This window comes from Rhipicephalus microplus, chromosome 6 (assembly GCF_043290135.1).
Source record: "Rhipicephalus microplus isolate Deutch F79 chromosome 6, USDA_Rmic, whole genome shotgun sequence".
Classification (NCBI taxonomy): domain Eukaryota; kingdom Metazoa; phylum Arthropoda; class Arachnida; order Ixodida; family Ixodidae; genus Rhipicephalus; species Rhipicephalus microplus.
Window position 1 is genome coordinate 30,318,498 of NC_134705.1, and position 22,661 is coordinate 30,341,158.

A 22,661-nucleotide genomic window follows, 5' to 3' on the forward strand; every position below is an offset into this window, starting at 1 on the left:
TCACATGCTAAACCTTGAAGCCCTAAAAACGGCGGCACTCGAGAGTGCCATTCAAGGTTTAGACGAGAAATAAATACACCCACGGCAGTGAGCAAAAACTGCTAAAATTAAAGGACGGGGGACGGGGAAAAAACACGTCTCGACGGCTCGACAGTGCAGTGCTAGCAGTGGTGTCACTGCGGTCGCCAGCACTCGCGCGGCCGTGAAGTTGGCTTCTCCTTAAACGGACGCTGTTTGAGCACGTGAGCGCGCTCGGTGAATGGTGGCGCGAGTGGTGAGTTCTGTCAGAGGCGCAACTTTGCTACCTAAAGGTAGCATATACAGTAACTCTAGCGGCAAAAGGGAGCAGAGAGGCGAACATTATCTCTATGCGTCGTCGGTTGGAGTTTTGACACCTAAATTATTTTTCCTTGCACCATGCTCTCAATTGTTATTTCCACGCACTGTTCACGTCTCTTAACTATTTGTTATTCTCGTTAACCTCTTTCTAGCTTTGCATGCTTCATTCTTTGTTATTTGCTATATTTTTGGGGTTTCTTAAATATATTGAGTGTTGGGAATTTTTTCGAAAAAATGGTCCCGTCGGCTCACTTTTCGATGATGGTTATGTCATCGGTTTTTGATTTACACGAGCCTACACGTGACCTTGCTCAATAAATAGCCTCGTTTTTGTTGACATATGGCGACAGGACGAGACAGTTTGCCCCTCTTTCTTCTCCACACTAGGATCAGAACATGAGCAGTGCAGAACTAGAAGTATTGGCGAAACGCCTGCACTTAAAAAGCGATGCAATAGTGGCGTTTTGAGAGGAACGTAAGAGGCGAATTCTCGAAGAGAGGGCTGCGAACTTGCAAGACAGGATTGGACAAATGGACTTGGAGCGTGAAATGAAGATGAAGATTGGCAGACATGGTCGGTGATCAGAAAACACGGGCGCGGGAGGAGAGGACTGTTGGGTTCCGGACTTGAGGTAGCAGGAGGCTTAACCCTGGGGCCAAGCTAGCCATCCACGCACCTCGGGCCGGGCGTGGTTGAAACATGGCGTTCCCATCAGGCTACTCTATGTCTACTCTATGTCTCTATGCCTGAAGGGGAACCCTGCGCACGCGTCTGTGGTTTGTGATGCAGATGAGACGAAATGACAGCGGGACTAAGGAATCTCACAAGCCTCTGCTAAAGCACGATACTTCCGCCACACTTTTCACTCTGTAGCACGAACAGCGAAGGTTTCTCCTTCGCTTTGTTTTCTCCATGCAATAAGATGTCTGTTTTTGTGAAGTGACGTCCCGATAGCGTCATAATGACGTCTGTGACCAGATTATGACAACGTATGATGTGATGTTTTTTTTTCTCCGCATCACGCGTGTTGACGCAGCCGATCGAGGAGGCTGACGCCGGACGTCGGACAATTCTCGTGATTGATAAGACATCAAAGGCCTTCAGTAAAGTGTTGCTCGAACATGTCGATTACCGATAATTACGGTATAAGCTTCATCGCACCGTAGAAGGCATATTTTGCGATAAAACGCATGACTCAAAATGAAAAATCAGGCACATGCTGCCACTCGTCGACTGCTTCACATAAAAGCGATTCGCACATTCCCACAATGAATCAATGTTTGGGAAAGCATGCCTTCAATACACTTGTGCTCTGTATTAAGATGGTCGATTGTAATAAAATACGACGCAATAAGATTACATGATTTATCGTCAATTGAACAGTTGAAGCTCCACTCGAACTTATTGCACTCATTCACAACAATAGCTCTTCGAAGTAACTGCTCATGGAGGTGACTCTGACTCAGTCACTTAGCTTTATTTTCACCGCAATCGAATCTGAATCAGAGTGGCACGGCAGGATTTTCTGCAAATCTAAGCCCTCAGCATGCGTAACCTTAAACTGTGCGAATGCACACAATAACTTCACCAGAGAAAATTCGGCCTTTCCAAAACTTGCATAACTTTAACATTCATAGCTCCTCGAAAACAGAGGCGAAAATCAATGCGGACATTTTCTTTTGCTTCATTTTTCACCCTCTACTTATTTTTACGTCATTCATTTTTACCAACCTTCCAACTGGCGGCCCTTTTTAAAAGCATAGCCAAAAGGTGATATATTTTTCAAAACAACGAACGCCTTCGTGTCGGGAAGGCGCACTTACGTGACCGTGTGCGAGGCCATCTCATGTCCCTTTGAGTAAAGCGTCTGCACCTGGCCATAGTCGGTCCACTCATGTGACACGTAGAATGTCCCGCGAATCGGGCAGCCGTTCGGATTCTTGCGGCCGGTGTCGAAGATCTCCGTGTAGTGGTCAAAGTTCAAGTCGTTAACCGCATCGTCGAAGGTCAGAAGCACCACCTGCGCACAACATCGAGCGCATCTTGACAAAGCCCTTCAAAAAAAAGAGTATCGAGCGTGCCGTCATGCGTGCTTTGCGGTCAAACCACTGAAATATTATAAGTTTGCCGAGTCAGGTGGTTACCGTCCGGAATAACCGAATGCTGTATTGTGTAGTCATTACTTCACTAATACGGGATCAGCTACCTGATCAGTTTTATGTAGAAGGAAGGCCTCTGTTATATCAGAAGGTTAGGTGAGCATACAGGTGCAAATAGAAGGGCAAAACGAATCGCGACATATCCACGAAGTGAATAATGAAGATGAATTGGGATCATTCGATGCTACCATAAACCACTCACTCATGTAATTAAGTGACAAAGTGGTTTGCAGTTCTATACGATGTTTATTGGTCATAATTGTATCCTGTGTTGTGAATTTCATCCTGTCTTCATTATTACGGCCTTGTGGTTTCGGATCTAGTCTGAAGTTTGCAGAGGTGAAGTCTGGGCGCGTTGCCCTGGTGGTCGTTTCCAGTCAAATAAATAAAATGGATCGTAGAGCATATCAAGACGCCACATACTGTACAAGCTAGACGTTGTTCGTGATCATCATTGTCATCATTTTTATTGTCATCACGCCTATGGCGCACGCCACCAACAGACAAGCCTCGAGCTTAAGGCGTTTCAGCTCTAAAAAGAAGGTTTGTGATCTACTTATCACGAGCAAAAATGTATTACTTGATTTCAAAACGACTACCAACCTAGCATTTCACTAAAGTTGCGTTTTATTGCAAATATGATGAAGTTCATTGTGCTTGATTACTGACAAAACCTGTTTTTTGGTTGATGTAGTACTCAACGGTAGGCACTTTATTCTGACCTTATTTTGCTTCCCACTCCGCTCAGACAGTTGGTTGTTGCACCAGTGCGCTTGACAGTGAGGCGCTGAGCGTGTGAGCGGATCGTCGTAGCGAGCGAAGCATCGCTTGACGAGAGGTGAAACGACCAAAATGGCAGCCGCCGAGAGTTCTCGCTGCTCGGGAAACGCAGTAGTTGTTCGGCAGCCAATTCCTTCTAGAATTCGCGCATGTTGGGGAAGTTGCACGAAGTGATCTAGAGCTGACATCTCGGACCAGAAAGGAGCATCTTGAGATGCTTCTTTGTTACTTCCGTCAAAGAGATTTTGCGAATCTTCAATAGTAAGCGATATTCAGTAACAATAGTAACACTTTAGTTTTTGAAGAACGAGTCACGAGGTTTGACAATTTTGAGCTGAGCGCAATGCGTAGACGAGGCGTTCTTGATCACGTCTGCCAAAATATGCAACGCTACGTGCCACGGAAATAGGTCAAATTTCAAGATGAACGCTGCTCCGCCTCCCTTCTGCCGGAGCGCGCCCAGAAAATGAGGGCATGACTTGCGCGTATGACTGGTCATACGTACACGGAAATGCAGTGTTGGTCCTCTACGTAGACAACTCTGCTCTGACGTTGCAAACAGGGGAACCTTACGCAGCAAAAAATATTTAACACGGCATGCGTAGTTTATGTAATTTGTTGCTTGCAGAGATTAATAAAGCTATAGATAAGCAATAGGAGAATGTGAGCGTCTTTTTTCCATTTTTCTTCCGTGAATTGCAACGAGTTGCGCGGCTAATGTATCGGCTTTTCGCATGCGTTTCTGTACCAACGGTCAGCGCATCGAGCAGACAACCACCGTGGAACGCTCCTACGCGTACGCGCACGCATTGTGCTAATCTATTCAACCGCGTCTAAGCCAGCGTTTCCAAGCCATCCCGCAGAAACCGGCAGAAGACCACAAAATAACGCTGGTCAACAAAGCAACGCCACTCACATGCTCGGGGGTTGGACTTGTTTGGGTACGTCATGCGCACGCGACCTCTTGGTTGGATGCCGGAGAGGGTGGGGAAAAGAATTTGCTTGTGAAGGCTACGTGGAGAAGCGGCAAGGGTTTCGAGCTCACTTCCTCTCATCCTCGTTTTGCGCCGCTTCAAAAAACCCGTTTTCTCCAATCGTGATGAAACGATTTAGAAAATTTTGCGACGAAATGTTCCTCATCAGACACCTAACAGCTTCCACTAACTAAAATTTGGTATGAGACCTGGTGAGCGGCCCTTTAACAGCAGCCACTCTTCCATCTATTCGGGAAAGCGCTTTCATTTGCTTTGCTACAAGGCAACGCGGTGAATGCGCTGCCTCAGGGCAGGGTGTTTGAAACGCGTTTGGCCTGCTTTGAAGGCTTCGATTGTTGTCCAACTCCAAGTGAAGGTGACAAAAAAATTTTAAAAAATGCTCATGCGTCAAACAGTAAATAATTTCACCAAGCCTGCAATCACCTGCAAGGAACGTTGAGCAGAAGACGTAGCTGAGAAGTGCTTAAAACATTCCTCACGAAGAAGGAACACAGGGGAGCCACTAGACGAAATGTTCAGCGCCTTATACGTAATTACCCGGGGACAGAAGCTGAAGTCATAAATGAAGCCAAAGAGCAGTTCTTCGAAACAGATCGCAGACAGGTACGCGCACCGAAAATTCAATTCATACACAGGTCGCCCCAATCATGAACAAGTCCACGCTTTCACTACAGTAGAAATGTGTGTGGCCTTGAGCAACCTTACTCGCAATTGGGCTTCGTGTAAGGACCAAATAAATAATAAGATTCTTCGCAACCATGAAGGCCAAGTACTTGATTCGCTTCTTGACTATATGAATACGTGTTGGGAGAAGGGAGCGTTCCACCCAAGCGAAAACATGCTGAAGTAGCTATGATACCTAAACCCAACAAGCCCTTGACTATTCAGAATCTTCGCGCCATATTTCTAACTTCATGTGCCGGAAAGCTTTTTGAGCATATGGTTCTTAATCGCCTCACCCCGTACCTCAAAGAAAACGGATACATTCCAAACACCATGTTTGGTTTCAGGTCCAATCTTTATGCCCAAGGCACCCTTCTACATTTTAAAGAGGAAGGAACCGACCAATTAGACAACTTCAGCAAGCGAGATATCCTCACCCTTGATGTGAAAGGGGCTCTTCCTAACGTCTCCCATAAGAGCATCTTTCGTCATGTAAATGTTTACTACTGTAAAGAAAAACTATATCACTATGTTTGAAATTTCCTCACCGACAGGACTGCAACGGTGGGACTGGGAAATCATCGCTGAGAAAGGTTCACGCTGCCGTTAAAAGGGACACCACAAGGCTCTGTTATGTCACCAGTGCTCTTCAAAGTAGCCATAATCTCACTGCCTAACCTATTAAACGAGTAAAAGGCATCAAGCATGCACTTTATGCTGATGACCTCGCAATCTCGACCACAGGTGTATCTACCAGAACTGAACATGATCAGCTGCAAGAAGTGGCGTAAGTCACTGAACAATACATTGCAACAAGTGTTCTCTCGTGCGCACCGGAGAAATCGGGACTCCTGGTTCTACGGGAACGCACGCGAGGCTACCCACCGCAGAAAATTCCGGATCCTGAAGTGACTCTTCGGGGAATCAGTGTTCCCAAAGTCTCTACCACACGCCTTCTTGGCCTTGTTATTTACAAAGATGGAACCGGTGGAGTGGAGCTAGAAAAGCTACAACGAACAGTTCAACAAGTAACACATCTTATCAAGCGAGTTGCTAGCAAATGCCATAGACTCAGAGAGGAAGAATACACAGCGGTTATCCAAGAGTTACTTACAAGCACCATAACGTACGGGACTCCGTACGTCGACATGAAGAACAGTGAGCGTAACAAGGTGAACATGCACATTCACAAATTCTGTAAAATAGCCTTTGGACTTTCACCCACTACGTCCACAACAAAGATCCTCAAGATGGGGGGTCCACAATACCTGGGAAGAGTTAACTGAGCCCAAAAGGGGAACCAAATTAAAAATTAAAACTTACAAAAACGGGACAAGCCCTTTTAAACAACCTGGGCTGCGCAGACAAAAAAAAAACAAAAAAGAAGCCCACCTGCCCTGGTCTATTCCCTATGAAATCAAAGACAAAATAGCTGTGTGCCAAATACCAAGGAACATGCACCCGGAACATGACAAAGTAAGAAGACATGCACGAGCACGGCTGTTACAGCAGAGGCTAGCGAGCGATGGCAACAATGAGCGCATGCTCATTGTTGCTACCAGACGCCGCTAAATACCAAAAAACAAACAATTACCTAGCCTTTGCCTCATGCCGTCATCTTGACCTTCGCCAAGCAGACGACGACGAACTTGGCATTTGCCTCATGTTTCGCTGCCTGCCGCCCAGCAGTGTCTACCGGATGACTGAACTGGGCCCTTCGCTCGTGCTGAAACGCACGCATAGGCAGCTCAGCCAGCCCCGCCGCGGTGGTCTAGGGGCTAAGGTACTCGGCTGCTGACCCACAGGTCGCGGGTCTGAATCCCGGTAGCGGCGGCTTCGTTCTCAATGAAGGCGAAAATGCCGTAGGCCTGTGTGCTCAGGTTTTGGCACATGTTAAAAAACCCCAGGTGGTTGAAATTTCCGGAGCCTTCCACTACGGCGAGTCTCATAATCATATGGTGGCTTTGGGAAGTCAAACGACACATATCAAATCAAATTATACAGCTCAGCCAGTGCGGCATCCATGGTGTGACTGAGTGGCCAAGTGTCAGGGAAGCAGCCGCTTGACCTTCGCGTGCTCACGTGATACCAAAGTGGCGAAGCTCCGAGCGAGTGTGGCCACACGCCTCTCCGCAGCGAATCGTGTGGCGTGACTTGCGCTCGACCATCTCCAGGTCACTGTGACGCGATGGCTGACCTTGCGAGATAAAGAGTTGTAGAGCTTTTGCCCTAAGTCTTAATGAAGCATGCGCAGTAATGGTAGCTCTACCTGCCTGGTAGTTCCACCTGGTGGACCCTTCTCCTAGCCCATGCTCCGCACACTAGCCAGTATTTTTCTACGCTTTAACTAATGGCGCACGCAGTAGATGGCCGACGTGGTTTTATTTATCTTAGCACACCTGAAAAATATTTTGAGACTGCCTGAGGTTTTTGGTGCAGTGTGGCAAAAGTTCAGCAAATTTCACGGTTTTGGGGCATATAGGCGCAACAATCGAGATTTTTATCAAATTGGCACACTTGGCGCAGCTGTTACACCCTTTCAAGAATGCAACAGCTGCTACAAATAGAAGTTGCTGCAATTTTTGGAACAGCTGAATGTTACTTCTGGAGCACTAAACTTAAAATTTGGAGCAGGTTACGAAAAAAACATGAGTTTTTATCATGAAATACCGATTTAGCAGCAGTATAAAAAGGCTTACCATTGAAAGAAAAAATAAAACCAGTTAACATTCCCTAAATCGTGCGGTGGAACATTAGAACTGCCATTACAATAAAAGTACTATCTTGAAACACCCCGCTGAGCAAGCAATAATAAAGTCTATATTAGCATTTGCTACGCTTGTCAATTCATTTGACACACTCGGTGAATTTAGATATCAATCTGCCAAGCTCGTGACCTTCCAATTCGGGTGATTCATAAAACTGAGAAGTACAGGCGGAAAACATGAACTGGCGCAGAATTTAGTTTTTTAGGGAAGCAGAAATGTCATACTTTGCTTCAAATGATTGCCAGTAGCTGATTTAGACGTCAGTAATTATGCTGGTACTCCAAATTGTGTGACGTACAAACGCATGACTGACTGAGAAACAGACAGACAGACAGACAGACAGACAGACAGACAGACAGACAGACAGACGAACGGACGGACTGACATGGCCAGCGGATGATTCACGGTTTGCCGATAAAACCCTTCGAAGCTTCGCCCCACTATCATCATTTACTCCGTGGATATGCTGTGATTTTTTTCCTTTCATTTTTTGTAGCAAAGATTCAGCTATAGTGGACAAAATGTATCAGGGAAAGCCAGCGTTTTAATCTATCAATCTGGGCGATAAAGCTGGTCTCAAGCATGTACTCACAGGATTTCGTCAGGGAAGATTCAAGGCAAAGAGAACAGATGACCCTCTTAACAGTTTTAGAGTTTTTCGACCAATATAGTAAAGACTCTTTCTTAGCTCTTGGAAAACACATCCAACACATGTTGTGTTTCAAAATGCATGATGTAATTGATTGATTGATGCGGGGTGTTTAACATCCCAAACCCATCATATGTATATGAGAGACACCATTGTGAAGGGCTCCGGAAATTTCGACCACCTGAGGTTCTTCAACGTACACCCAAATCTGAGCACACGGGCCTACAACATTTCAACCTCTATCGTCAATTCAGTCGCCGCAGCCGGGATTAGATCCCACTTCCTGCGGGTGAGCAGCCGAGTACCTTAGCCACTAGACCAGCGTGGCGGGGCAACACGTGATGTGTATGTCTGAAAATTGCAGACGATTGTTCACCGGCTACTCATGCGTAAAACTCAGGCCTTTCCCTAAGTTTAAAGCAGCACAATACAATTTGCACGGTGTTGTCATAGGCCATGTTAAAATCAGTTGCTAAAATTACCAAAGCGTCAAGCACGTATATAAAAATTTGCAGAAGAACAGTGCCGTTGGCAAAAGGGGATTCTAACTCCCGGTCAGTAGAAGATAAAATGTTGCATAACATAGTGGCTACACAGGATTCTACTCATATTTATTTCTTTTGAACAAACAAGCCCGTGTCAAAGGAAGCAACCGTTGAAGAAAGGTAGTTTAACTGCTTTCCTGCCTCCTTCTGCCTTTCTCGTGTTCGTTATTTTATTGGCTTGAATTTTTTCAGGGATTGGTACGAGGCTAACGGAGCACATGTCGAGTCTAAAAGGTCGCCCTGATACACATTTAGCCCTGAATTACAATAGATGTACATGTTCTCCTTGTTTTAACAACACTACATCGTAATATAGACATCTAAACAGGAATTCCAGAGAAATAATGGAAACCAACTCATTGGCAAGCTGAAAGATAAGTGTGTTAGCCACCGTTAGCCACCGGTTTCTTTACTAGCGAAAAAAATTTTGATCCTGTCTGTTGTTCAATTAGCTTGTGATCGTAAGTTGTGATATGTGCGGATATCAAATGTTTTTTTTTTGTGACCAGATGGTTCAGATCGGAGGGGTATTAGGTGAATATATTGAAAAAATAAGCCAGTTGTTAGATTGCGCCCGCTTGTGTTTTCTGATGTGTCCCCATGTGCCTGCGCAAACATTTAAAGATGAATATGTGCTCTAGCGGTCTTCATCTCCATCATTGGCCGCCTATTAATTACGGCTCTCTCAGGTGCATGTGCATTACGGCTCTCTCGGGTGTTTTGGCCCCTGCGCTTGGTTCCTCGTGTGGCGTACTCCACGGCTTCATGAGCTTGCGGATGCGCCCCATCCCCGAAACCAACTAGTATGGCCACTTTAAGACAACTGTGTTGCAATGGAAGTCCGTGGCTCTCAGCAGGCGTTTCAAGCACCTTCTCAACAAGGGGAAGCTCGGTGACCAGCGACTATCGCGAGTTTGCGTCGCATGCGCAGAAGTTGTTCCTTTTCAGTGACTGTAGGTTGGACGCAAGCAGCCCGCTACTGCGAGAGCTGCTCCTTCAGCGATTGCCGCTTAACGTGGTTATTGTCCTGGCTACCGCACCAGACAAACTGCCCCTTAACAAGCTAATGGAGCTAGCCGATCGCGTCACTTACTATTCAGCAAAAGGTACTGTGACAACGAGATCTACCGTTCCACTGTCCCAACTCAAAGACCGACAGTCTCGCCTCAAGAAATTGATCGATCACCTTGCTGAGACAGTTAATGCACTACGGCTACCATCCCAGCCTCGTCGACGAAACCGCGATTGCCATTCTAGATCGTATCCGAGATCTCGCTCCCGTTCAGGTCTTCGCCAACCCGTATGCTGTTGGTATCACAGCACCTTCGGTGCCAGTGCACATCAATGGCGACCTCCTTGTAGCTGGCAGGAAAAAAGTACCACAGAGCCACTGATAGCAGCCAGTGACTTTTGCCGTACGACAAGCCGCCAGTTCTACGTCACCGACAGGAGTGCCGCACATCGATTTCTAGTCGACACAGGTGCAGAGGTGAGCGTCGTTCCTGCGGTGCGAGTAGATTGGCAAGCTAGCTGGCTATCCTTTGCCTACAGATCGGCAAGGCTCCCGAAAGCTGCGCCCCTTCAAGATGCCAGCGACTCTCATATCAGCTCATATGGTGAGTGCTCTTTTACCATCGATGTGGGTCTCCGAATGCACCTTCCCATGGGTATCCGTTGTTGCAGACGTACGCAAGGCTATACTGAGCGCAGATTTTTTTTATCCGTTTCGCCCTAAGTGTTGGCCTCCGCGTACGTCCTCTCGTCGACAGAACGATTACTACGTCCATACAAGGCATTCTCTCACCTACAACAATCAGCGCTGGAACGCCACCACAGATACCACCATCTATTTGCTTGAATGCCGTCAGACTTTCCAGCCGTCACGGAACCTTCCAACCTTGAGCTGCCAGTCCGCCACAATGTCACGCATCATGTAGTCACTAATGGCCCTCCAGTATTTTGCCGACGAAGATGCCTCACTGGAGATTACCTTGACATCGCCAAAAAAGAATTTGATGGCATGCTGCAACTGGGCATTATTCGTCCGTCATCGAGCAATTGGTCGTCAGCTCTGCACATGGTACCTAAGCGTAATCCAGGGGATTGGCACCCGTGCTGCGACTACCGTGCTTTCAACGCGCGCACCATCTCTGATCGGTAGCCCCTCTCTCACATTCACGACCTCTCTGCGAACTGCGTGAAAGTGGTGATATTCAGCAAAATGTACTTGATCAAGGCCTAGCATCAGATTCTGGTTGAGCCAGCGGACATCCTCAAGACTGCAGTTGTGACGCCACATGGGCTTTTTGACTAAGTTCGCATGCCGTTCGCGTTGAGAAGCACATTGGAGATGTTCCAGAGCTTCATCAGCGAAGTAATCCATGGATCACTTTTCATATTTGCATATCTTGACGACCTCCTGGTAGCTAGTGTTCCTCCCGAACAGCATTGCAACCATTCGAGCCTCCCATTTTCTCGGATCCGGAAACGCGGCGTTCTCATTAACCCAGTAAAGTGTGCCTTTGGTGTCGAAAACGTCTGGTTTTTCGGACATCGTGTAGCTAGCGAGGGCATCAGACCGTTGGACAATAAACCCTACGCGACTTCCTTCACCTAGCATCTATCCAAAAACTCCGCGAGTTCTTTTGGCTTCTCAATTTCTACCGCCGCTTTCTTCCCAACATCGCCAGAATAATCATACCGTTCACCGATCTACTCAAGAGCACTAAAGCCGTGTCTTCCCCTTGACATGAATGCCTGACGCCAAATCGTGCTTCTAAGTAGTAAAAAAAATTAATTGGCAGGTGCCACACTGCTGAAGCATCCTCTTCATGTTGCAACAATGCGTCTTATCACCGATGCATCTATTGTGGCTGTTGGTGTGGTACGTGTTACAGCAGTTGCATCGAAACTCCTGGTATCCACTCAAGTTTTTCTCACAGGAACTGAAACCTGCAGAAACGCGCTACATCACGTTCGGTCGTTAGCTGCTGGCGGTATACTTAAGCATTCGACATTTCCGGAACCTGCGGGAAGGCTGAAGCTTTCACGTCCTCACGGACCTCAAGCCTTTGACTTTCGCTTTTAGCGGTAACAATGACACTTATACAGCACGAGGAATACGACACTTCAACTTTATCTCCGTTTTCGCCGTGGATGTTCCATACATTGAAGACCCAGACAACGCGGCCGCAGATGCCCTCTCCCGTAATGACGCCATATCGGCGCATACACTTGACTACGAAGAAATCGCCGCGGCGCAAGTTACAGATGCCGAACTTCAGGACATCCGCTCATTCACCACTTCACTGGCGCTGAGTGACGTTCCCCTTCTATTTTCATCGGGCACCATTACTTGAGACGTGTCACGGTATTCGACTCGACCATTTGTTCCTCTCCCACTTCGCTGTAACATCTTCAACAAGCTTCAGGGTGCCAGACACCCCGGAGTTCATGCTACTCAGCGTCTCATTACGACCCGCTTTGCGTGGCTGAGTGTGAACTCGGAGGTATGGCGCTGGCTGCGTGAATGTCTCCACTGTAAATGCTGCAATACGACCCCACACAGGAAATTGCCGATTCAGCATCTTCTGCTAAAACATTTAAAGCAGTCCCAGCGCCAGGAAACAGAGCTTCAGGACACTTTTCACCAAGGCACTCGCCATCGCCCAGAGCTACCCGCTTATATTAGGAGGTGACTTTAATGCCTCCTACCAGGCGTGGGGATACACTTGAAATACAAAGAAAGGAGAAGGGCTATGGGAACTCGCCACAGATCTCGGACTGAGCCTGATCACCGATCCGGCTTTTCCCGCCCGCTGTGGTACGTGCACGTGCAGAGACTCTACACCAGACCTCACTTTTGAGAAGAACTCAAACGAAGCTAGCTGGGAAAATTCAGGCACAGATCTAGGTAGCGACCACTATATCATACACATTGGTGTATTAATGCCGAAACAATTCAATTCAATTCAATTTATTTTTTCCAGTTTATGCATGCTGGATGGTTGCGTTGGGTTAAAAGCTACATAAGCAGCTTGACGAGACCCGACGACCAGACTATACAGGGCAGTAACAACAAGCAGTCCAGTGCAGTGACGAGAAAACTAACAAGTAAAACAGAATACTATATCGTATGTGCATATACAGCGATTTACATAGATTTCCTGCATGAAGATTGCAGGAAGAAAAAGTGAAAATAAATACATGTGAATAAAAAGTGCTAGAAAAAATAAATAAAAAAGTGCTACATACAATAAAATACGGCTATAGCATAAGTAATAAACATAAACAATAATAACACAGAATAATAACACCGTACCAGTGTAGCAATACTAGCTATTCGGGACAAAATAGAAGAAAAAACACTGGCCATATAACACAGCAAGAAATTCATGTAAGCAGAAGACTATGTTAAAGAAACAACATAGGCTAAGAAACAACATAAAGAAACAACAGACTAGAACCTTTCGGTGCACTGACTGGGACCTTTTTAGGAAAGCTAGAGAAAAAAATTGGAGTTAGAACCCATAGAAACTGGCAGACAGTCCTTCTAGACCTGGATAAACCAGCTCTCAGAGGACCTGTAGGAGGCCACTAGAAATATTACGATGGAAGACTGCATAGAGGCCATAGATAGTAGGCTCGCACATCTGATCGAGGCCAAGCAATCCATCCTGCAAAAATGGGAAACACAAAAACTTAACCGAAAGCTCAGGAAAAAGATAGCGTTGCTGAATAGACAGATAGAGGAGCACTCGCAAACCCTCACAAAACAGCAGTGGGACGAAGCTTGCAACCAGGCAGACGGTAGAGTCAAACGTGGGGGCAGTTGGAACCTCCTCAAACACCTATTGAACGAGAACCAAACAAAGTCTAACAAGCAAACGGCCATTGCGAAACTAGTACATCAGGCGAGTCAGTCCAGGACTCAAGAGGTAATCATGCAGCAGCTTGCGGAAAAATATCTCCTGCTGAAGCAACCGGAGGATAGCAATGAACAGAGTACTCTGGACCACCGTGCGAGGAAATGGACCGTGATTTCACTGAGGGTGAAGTGCGAGCTGCCCTCCATGGTCTTTTTAGCAGATCGGCAGCCGGACCCGACGGCATTACTAACAAACTGTTAATGAATCTAGGTGACAACTCTATCACTTTCTTGATGAATAACTTCACCGACCTATGAAAAAAAGGAGAATATCTGGAGGAATGAAAGTGAGCCAATACTATTCTCATACCCAAACCAGGTAAACCACTCAGCCTAGAAACCTCCGTCCAATCTCCCTTACGTCATACCTGGAAGCGAGCCAATACTATTCTCATACCCTAACCAAGTAAACCACTCAGCCTAGATAACCTCCGTCCAATCCCTCTTACGTCATGCCTAGGTAAAGCTATGAAACACGTCATTCTCAACAAATTCACGCACTCCCTCGAATAACATGACAAACTCCCATATAACATGATCGGTTTTCGTCCCGGGCTGTCGACTCAGGACGCCAGGCTCCTAATGAAGCACCAGTTCATACAGGTTAGCCCAGTGCATACGAGAGCGCTCCTAGGTCTCGACGTCGAACAAGCTTTTGACCACATAGAGCATAAGGCCATCCTCGAGGTCCTGTCCACGCTGGGTCTGGGCGAGAGGCTTTTCCGCGTAGTCAAGTCATTTCTTAGTGGTAGACAAGCGAGCCTCACACTAGGAGAACTAAAATCTAAGTTGGGGGCACTGGGCAACAGAGGCACCCCTCAAGGAGCTGTGCTCTCACCCATGTTATATAATTCAGCAATGACCAGAGTTGCGAAGGATTTGGAGCGGATAGAAGGTATACACTTCACGACATATCCCGACGATATAACCTTGTGGAGCGCCAAGGAAAACATAGGCCAAATGGAGACTAGACTTCAAGTGAGTGTAGAAATTATGGAAAGCACTCTCGGCGAAACGGGGCTAAATTGCTCGGCGGCCAAGTCAGAACGTTTAGTTTCGAAGACCTAAGGGCTATGTCCCAGGTGAGGAACCCAAGATTATCTTGTGCTGTCAGGACAGATCCGCGATCAAGCAGGTTGAAAAAAATTAAAGTTCTAGGCTTCTACGTAGAAGCGGGAGGTAGCAACCTCACTGCCATTCAGCATAATTCCCCCCCCCCCCCAAAAAAAACTGACCAAGTACTCAGGCTTCTAAAGAGAATCACCAACCGACACAGGGGCCTTGGTGAGGACAGCGCTCTAAGGCTACTACACGCCTTCACTCTCTGTCACTTCACCTACGTGGCAGGCCTCCTTCAATGGTCGCAGGCCGAGCTGAACAAGCTCAACACCATTACAGAAAGTTAGTCAAGGCTGCCCTAGGTATACCTAACAGTGCGTTGAACGAGAAATTCATTAGCTTAGGCGTGCACAATACTATGCAAAAAATGGCTGAAGCGCTACAGACGGCGCAGCAGAAAAGACTAACGAGGACACGTGTGGGTAGGCTGATACTTAGGGCAATCGGGTCAATCCCCAATAGATCGATGAACCCGAAGTAGGTCGAGGTCGAACTGAACGCGAAGATTAGAGACGTGTTCAGAATCACTCCCCTGCCGAGAAACTTGCACCCGGAACACAATGTCAGCACTCGAAAAGCGAGAGCGAAAGCTTTATTGAAAGAAATCGAACAGGTAGCACAACAGGCGGCCATCGTGGACGCAGCCTGCGTGCAACGCCAAGAGGCCTACACGGCTGTGGTGGTCGACAGCCAGGGAAAGGTACGGGATGCCCTGACTATACTCACTAAGGATTCCACGATTGCTTTAGCTATCAGGAACAGAAAATGGTCATACGTCTATAGCGACTCCAAAGCAGCAATTACGAGCTTCGACAAGGGCTATGTCGCTGGGACTGTGGTTAAAGTTATGAACAAAGTCAATCCTATCGATAATGAAATTCGATGGTTTCCTGCGCATATGGGACAAGTGGATGAAACTCGGGTCAGCCTCAATGAGGTGACGAGTGACCTGACACGAGGACTCGCTTGCCGTGCCGGTCAAGCCCAATCCGCCGCCCGCTATTATTCCGGGGGCTATAAAGATAACTTATCAAGACCAACTATGGGCATGTCTTATCAAGACCAACGTGTGTCTTATCAAGACCAGCTATGGGCATTCCAGAAGGTTCACGATGACGCGCCAGGCTAGGCCTGACGGTACCGACGTGGACGCAGCCCGCCTCGGTATGAGAGGACCGGGCTTCAGGACACAAAAAAAGTTTTGCGAATGAATGAATGAATGGATATCGTTGGCCCAATCCCACCGACTCGAGGTGCTCGCTACATCTGTACTTGTGTGGACCGATATACACGCTGGCCTCAACTTTTCCTCTCGCCATCATACCGGCATTCACCGTAGCGTCAGCGTTCTTCAGTGACTATTGGATCTCACGATTCAGATGCGCCAGTGTTGTTACCATCTATCGCGGCCGGTAGTTTGAATGTAATCTTTGACGCGAAGTGACGGACCTGTTCGGAGTCCGCCATATCCATACTACCGCGTACCACCCATCGGCATATGGAATCGTTGAACACCTTTACCGTCAACTTAAAGTCGCTTTGATGGCTTGCCAGGCTCGTCCATCTTGGGCTGAAGACCTTTCTCTCGTACTTCTTGGCGTGCATTCGTCTTTCAAAAAAGACCTCGGCTGCACAGCGGTGGAGTTGGTCTGTGGTACGACGCTGTGTATGTATGGGGCATTTCTCATTCCAGGTACTGTCACCACGCTGATCCTGCCACTTACGTGGAACACCTCCGATCTCTGTTCTCACACCTGCGTCCTTGCACTAGTCGCGATGCACTGTCGACTGACGTTTTTGTCAGCAAGTATTTGGCTATAGCGAGCCGTGTTTTCTTCTGGTGTGAAAGTATCCGACCCTTCCTTACGCCTTCCTATGACGGCCCATTCAACGTGCTCAGCCGTACAGAAAAAAAAACTGTCACCATCGAGCTGAATAGACGAAAAAATGTTGTGGTGTTCCACTGAGTCAAACCAGCCTACCTAGTGACAGCACCAGCGTTATGTGCTTCGAACTCTTTTGCCACAGTTGAAACGCAGGTTCAACCAAATTGTCTGACCACGAAACTGTTTTTTGGGCACCAGTGCATCACCTTCCTTTTTTATAAAATGAGGGGGGAGGCCTTCAGAAACCATCATTATCATCTTCATCGGCCGCCTAATAATTAGGGCGCACTCGTGTGCATGTGCATGCCCATGCGCTTTGTTCCTAGTGCGGCATTTTTTGCGGTTAGAAAAAAAAATAAAGCTCAGTTTTGCTCTGGCTGTCGGCCTGAACAGGTTTTTTGTTTTTTCGCTCACCACCACACGCATGGTTGTAGAGGACCCAAACAGCCCAAATCGCACTTTTGTTTCGTGCTTTATCCCGTGCCGCTATGAGACCTGCTCATGCCGGGGATGCATGCTGGGTTATTGGCGGCGCGCAGATGACGTATCGCTGACGTTGCCGAAGTTGACAAAACCATGATAATGGTATACTCCCATGCCCCTTCCTATGGGGGAGAAATGTGGCGGTATCAGTCTAAACGGATGTTCTAACCCCTGTAACTTCCTTGTTATACCACGTAGTCACAAATTTCTTGCTGCAGCACGTAAACTTTGTAAAAGTGCACACATGACGAGAATTTTTTTAACTCGGGGCTCTTTCTGGCCCCAGTAAATATGAAGCAACTAGCTCAGCAACAAGCACTGCTGAACATTTTAAGTGACTGAAACGTAATTATGCCTTGTCGGCTGCACGGCATATTGTACATTTGGCTTCTATGACCGTAGTGACTTGAACTATCGATCAGCTGCTTTTTCTCTTCACGTTGGAAAGTGTTAAAGGGCTCTTTTAGAACACAATGACTACATAATGACCAGCCTGATGACAGTACTGGCTAACACGCTAGCACCCTACACACGCGTCCTGTACACGTCCATAAGTGGGTCTGTGCTGTCCTTGTTAAGGCACCCTTACAAAGCAAGAAGTTTTGGCTAAAAGAGGGCCCCTGATCGGAGAACACTATAGGTAGCTATACTGTTGGCTGCGAGAGCGTGAAAGCCGTGTTTCTCCTCTTTGGCCGTGGTCAAGACATAGTGAAATTACTAGCAATCAGTGAAATTTCAAGGAACCTGCTTAGAGTGGATCGCATACTGAATGTTAAGTGGACTAATTATCTTCTTACGAACACGTATACTTAAGGTGTTTCCCTAATGTGCAGGAAAATATTCTCACCTGCGGTGTCTCTTGGGGTGGAAGGTCTCCGGGTATCTCGGCTCCACCGCAGTGGCAATCGGGAAGGCGGCACTTGCGAGCCTCGCAGCGGCCGGCTGTCTCCAGCGGGGTTGGCGTAGCGTACAGGTTACGAGGCCTTGCCGGCGGCGACGCGGGCGTTGTAGGCACCGGAGGTCGAGTCGCCGGACGGCTGAAGCCTTTGGGCGGTGCCCGACGAGTCACCGGCCTGCGTTTGAAACCAGAGCGAGTCGGACCGCTTTGGCAGCACTTCGCACTGCCGCATGCCAGAAACCCGCCATTTGAAATACAAGCATAGATTGCTGAAAGCTGTGCATGGTCAGCATATTTTGCGGAGGATTAAAGCTACAGGGACTTATTGTTGAAATACAATTTTGCAAGACAAATGAGTTGAATCTGTGTTTTTTTTTCATCCATATGAGTCTGAGTCTTTATTTCAGACATGCATACAAAAGATACATGGCTTAGGAGGAGGGAAAAACCCACACAGTCGCGGCTTGACGTTGCTCCCTTCCCCCCGGATACATCGGAACTGCGGTATGCATGAAAACATAGATAGCACAGGCTAATGTGTAGCATAATAAACAAGAAACTCAAAAGCAGGAAAACTCGGTGCACAATAAAATGGGCAATACTACAAAAAGATATCCCCAGATATATTCAAATAAGGCTGCGTACACAAAATAAAACTCAATTGGTGGGGAAATCCACCCATTAACGAAATAAGTTTCTAAGAGAGTTAGAGGAAAGCTCGTGTATCGAGGTGTGAAAAAAGCCAAGTTTGTTAAGCAAAGAAGACAATGTTTAGGTTAGGGTTTGAAAGCCGCAGTTAGTGCGCAGGTGAGGCACAACCCAATACTCGTGGTTCCTTGTAAAGTAGTAAGAAATGTTGGAGTGGAGGTTAGCGACTTCACATAAGAACAATATGCTGTGTTCAATCTGTGATTTCTAGATCGGTAAAAAACGATGATGGTACATCTTGGTTAAGTGCATAATACGATAGCTGGTAAACAGTGGTTCAGAATGAGCTCTGTTAGGCACGTCAGCAATCGCTCTAAGCGCAATATTCCGCATTGAGATTTATTTACTAATATTTCTTTTTGTTGAACTTCTCCATACCAATACGCAGTATTTTAACTACTAATCAAACAGGGCATGGTACAACGTAAGTTTTGCCTTTCATGCAATAGATGCTGGAATTTTCTTAAAACACCCACTACACGTAGAAGCTTACTTTGATGATGCACTATGTGACTATCCTCGAGCATGAATTCATTAAAGTAGACTTCAAGCGTTATAACGGTGTTAGTCATTTTTATGACATTCCCTCCTAAGGTAAGTGTGGCTTTGACAGAAATAGCTTGATTTTTGCTTTGAAAAATGCTGCTTTAGTTTTCTTTGAGGTAGTAAGAAGGAAGTTTTTTAAGACCAAGTACGTAACTTATTTAGGACGATATTGGCACGATTTATTGAATCATCTGCATTCGAACCTGACAAGAATAAGCTTGTGTCATCTGCGTATATTGTAAATTGGACGTAAGTGTCTATTTGTAACAATTTATTATTAGAAATAATGAACAGCAAAGGATCAAGCAGACTACCCTGAGGAACACCATGTTCTACTTTATTACAGGACGAGTGGTGGTTGTCGGTAGCCACACCGCATGAATGGCTTTCTTACGCGACCACTTTGATGTCTCAGTATTCGTAACCAGCTCGCCCATGCAGCGACACTCTGTAAAGCATATCATTAAAACAGCTTGTGTCACGGTGGTGGACAACATATTTTAGTTGCACACTTTCAGTTCATAATTTGGGTAGGACCAGAACTGCTCAAAAACACTAATAAAATGAAGCCAATGTTTTCTTTCTTCCTCAAATGATGAATGCACTGATTGGGGTTTCTTCGTATTAAGGCCCCCACTCGGCTTCTTTACCATTGCGTCGCGAAAGCCGTAAACAGAGGGCATTGTTCCCAGCGAAAAGGTAATGTTTCCCACGATGTTCTAGATTAAAAGAACACATGTCGAGAGCACAAGACTGTTCGTCTGCAACACTGCGTCTATCATGCCAGCATTCCAACTAGCCCAGCTTTTCATACTACTGCTCTAAATGTTTTGGTAACAACTTTCTGCTGAAGTTTGTTGCAGTGATGATCAGGTAAGCGCCATCAAAGTCGATTTTGTGGTCACGATAGGCACAGAAAACAGCGTTACATTTTCATTTTCATCACGTCGTTCCCACATGTTTGCTGATTCCGTAACAAAGCTGCTTCTTCGAACCTTTGTGTCTTTTGAGCGTTCAGGACATGATACCTTGTAGGCAACCCGTATTTTCTATAACTTAGAAGGAGTAACGCATAAGACATGGACACAAGAGACATAGACAGCACTCTGATGTGCTGTGGACGTCTTATTCTTTGTCTTTGGAATGTCGCTCACATGGCTGCAATTGAGTGAGCGCTAAAAGAAGTTTCAAGGTGACCATGATGACCACCCTGTCGAGAGTGAACGGCCCTCCAGGGGTTAGTCTTCGGGCGTTGAATAAAGCGTAGATATCTTATAGGTCGTTATTTGTAAGCTTCGGCAGAGACACCTTGAGAGAACAGAGCCCGATGACAATTACTTCCAAACAAAAGCACGTCCGCGTTGACAAGCAAGGGCACATAAATGCTTTCTCGCTGTCGATAAAAAAGCTGCTGTTGTTGATGGAAAACGAACCGAAAAGTGGGACAGAAGGCAAGCTAAGCTTTTTCCTTGGCAGAACGCAGCCATGTCGTTGTGATGGTAATGCGGTGTTGACTCGTGGACGTGCGACGATACCTTCTGTAGCGACAGCCGATCGCGGCAAGTGACACACGAAACATTCGACTGCATGACGAGTTTGACCCACATTTACGACAGAGTTTTTCCAGGTTGGTGTGCCTAACTTTGCTACCAGAACTCGGTTTTTAATGATACATCATCGTGAAGTTGGTCGCAAAGCGAAAACCGGGAAGGAGCGAAGCATGAAGGGAAGGGGGTGTCAGTGACACTGACGCAAAACCTGGGGACGGGGGCACAGTTTTGAGAGAGATTTTTTCAATTGTGGTGCCAAGCCTGTAACCGACTGTGTAGGCAATGGTGTTCCCGCTCCACTAACATTGTGGGAATGCAGCTAATCTTAATGTGGTGTTATATTTTCCCTACATGCCCAGTTTCGGTTCCATGTAGGGAAAGCTCCACTAATGTCGTTTTTTGGGCTAAACGTTGGGTGTTTTATCTTTAAGCGTATTGCTAGCGAGTAGAGAGGTTTACCACAGCATCTTATGTTGGATCGTGATGAAATTAGACGCCGACAGGCCTTGATTTCGCGCTTTAACTGTGGGGGGTTTTCCCTAAAAACCAGAATATCACTGCGACGGACACCCTAGTGGGGGGCTCCGGAAATTCACGCCTTGAAGAGCTTCCAATATTTCAGACACATGGGCCCCCACCTTGTTGTATTCATCGAAATGCCGGTAACGTGTCCATTGCAGTATACCTTCAAGACCACGAGGCCACCGTGGCGGGTCAAGTGAAACAAGCTCCAGTTTATACGCGCTTTCTTCAACTTTAATTGAATCGTTTTCACATGTTATGAAAACATGGGCAAGTTATTGCTCCTTGTAACCGGATCCTTTTTGCTGTCACAGCTTCTCTTAGCTTTTTCTAGGACGGTTCCGGCTATTTATACGGTGCAAACAAACGGTCAGCTTGTTTAATGAAGACCACGCTCAACCATACGTTGCATAGTGTGTCGCCGACTCTGTAATGATACAGGGTACAGTCGAAGTGAAGGCCGCTCACGCTGTGACTCGTTTATCTGGCCATTCGGAGAAAAATTGTCGCGTATCGCTGTGGAGCCCAAGTATTTGAATCATACAGTGATTCTATTGTGGATCACACAACTTTTAAAGTTGCTGCAGTACTTGAGAGTTGCCAAACACCAATTTCATTTTCACACAATATTCTAATGGTGTTATCAGTTCTTCACATTTGCTGCATATTTTTTAACGAATGGAACGCTTTTATGCGTAGAAGTTGTGTGTTTTGCAGATTCAAAATCAGTTCATCAAGGTAAGAGTGCTGAAGAAGTCTTTTAAAGAAGCAATACAGAAGTGTGTATACAACTTCCGTACGGCAGCTCTTTTCTTGAACATACAACGTCCCCCCATACTGAAGTTCTCAAGTATATGCGTTTTAACAGCCACAAATCGCTTTCAAAGGACCCTCTAACACTTCAAAACATCGGTTCTGACCGCATGAACTCGTAGTGGCACTCGCCAGAACTGTTATGAAGGAATATGACGATGTAAGGAGCAGCCCTGTGATTGGACAAAAGTAACGTTAGATGCTGTCGTGGTGTTGCATCGAAGTAGGGAGTTTTTTTCTTTAGCATGGCTTCGCACTGATCGCGAAAAAACAAAGCTTTTCAACTTCTTCACCGTGTAAAGGCGGCCGA

General features: G+C 46.5%; 1 protein-coding gene across 1 annotated transcript in view; it reads right to left on the reverse strand.

Moving 5' to 3' along the window:
- The window catches only part of Cda5 (Chitin deacetylase-like 5), a 282,099-nt gene that overhangs the window by 64,969 nt on the left and 194,469 nt on the right, over nucleotides 1-22,661 (reverse strand). Inside the window, exons 4-5 of the mRNA XM_037419214.2 lie at nucleotides 18,162-18,387; nucleotides 2,164-2,360 (exon numbers count right to left, since the gene is read on the reverse strand). Of these exons, the coding sequence (XP_037275111.1) occupies nucleotides 2,164-2,360; nucleotides 18,162-18,387 (423 nt within the window). The remainder of the gene's footprint in view (nucleotides 1-2,163; nucleotides 2,361-18,161; nucleotides 18,388-22,661) is intronic.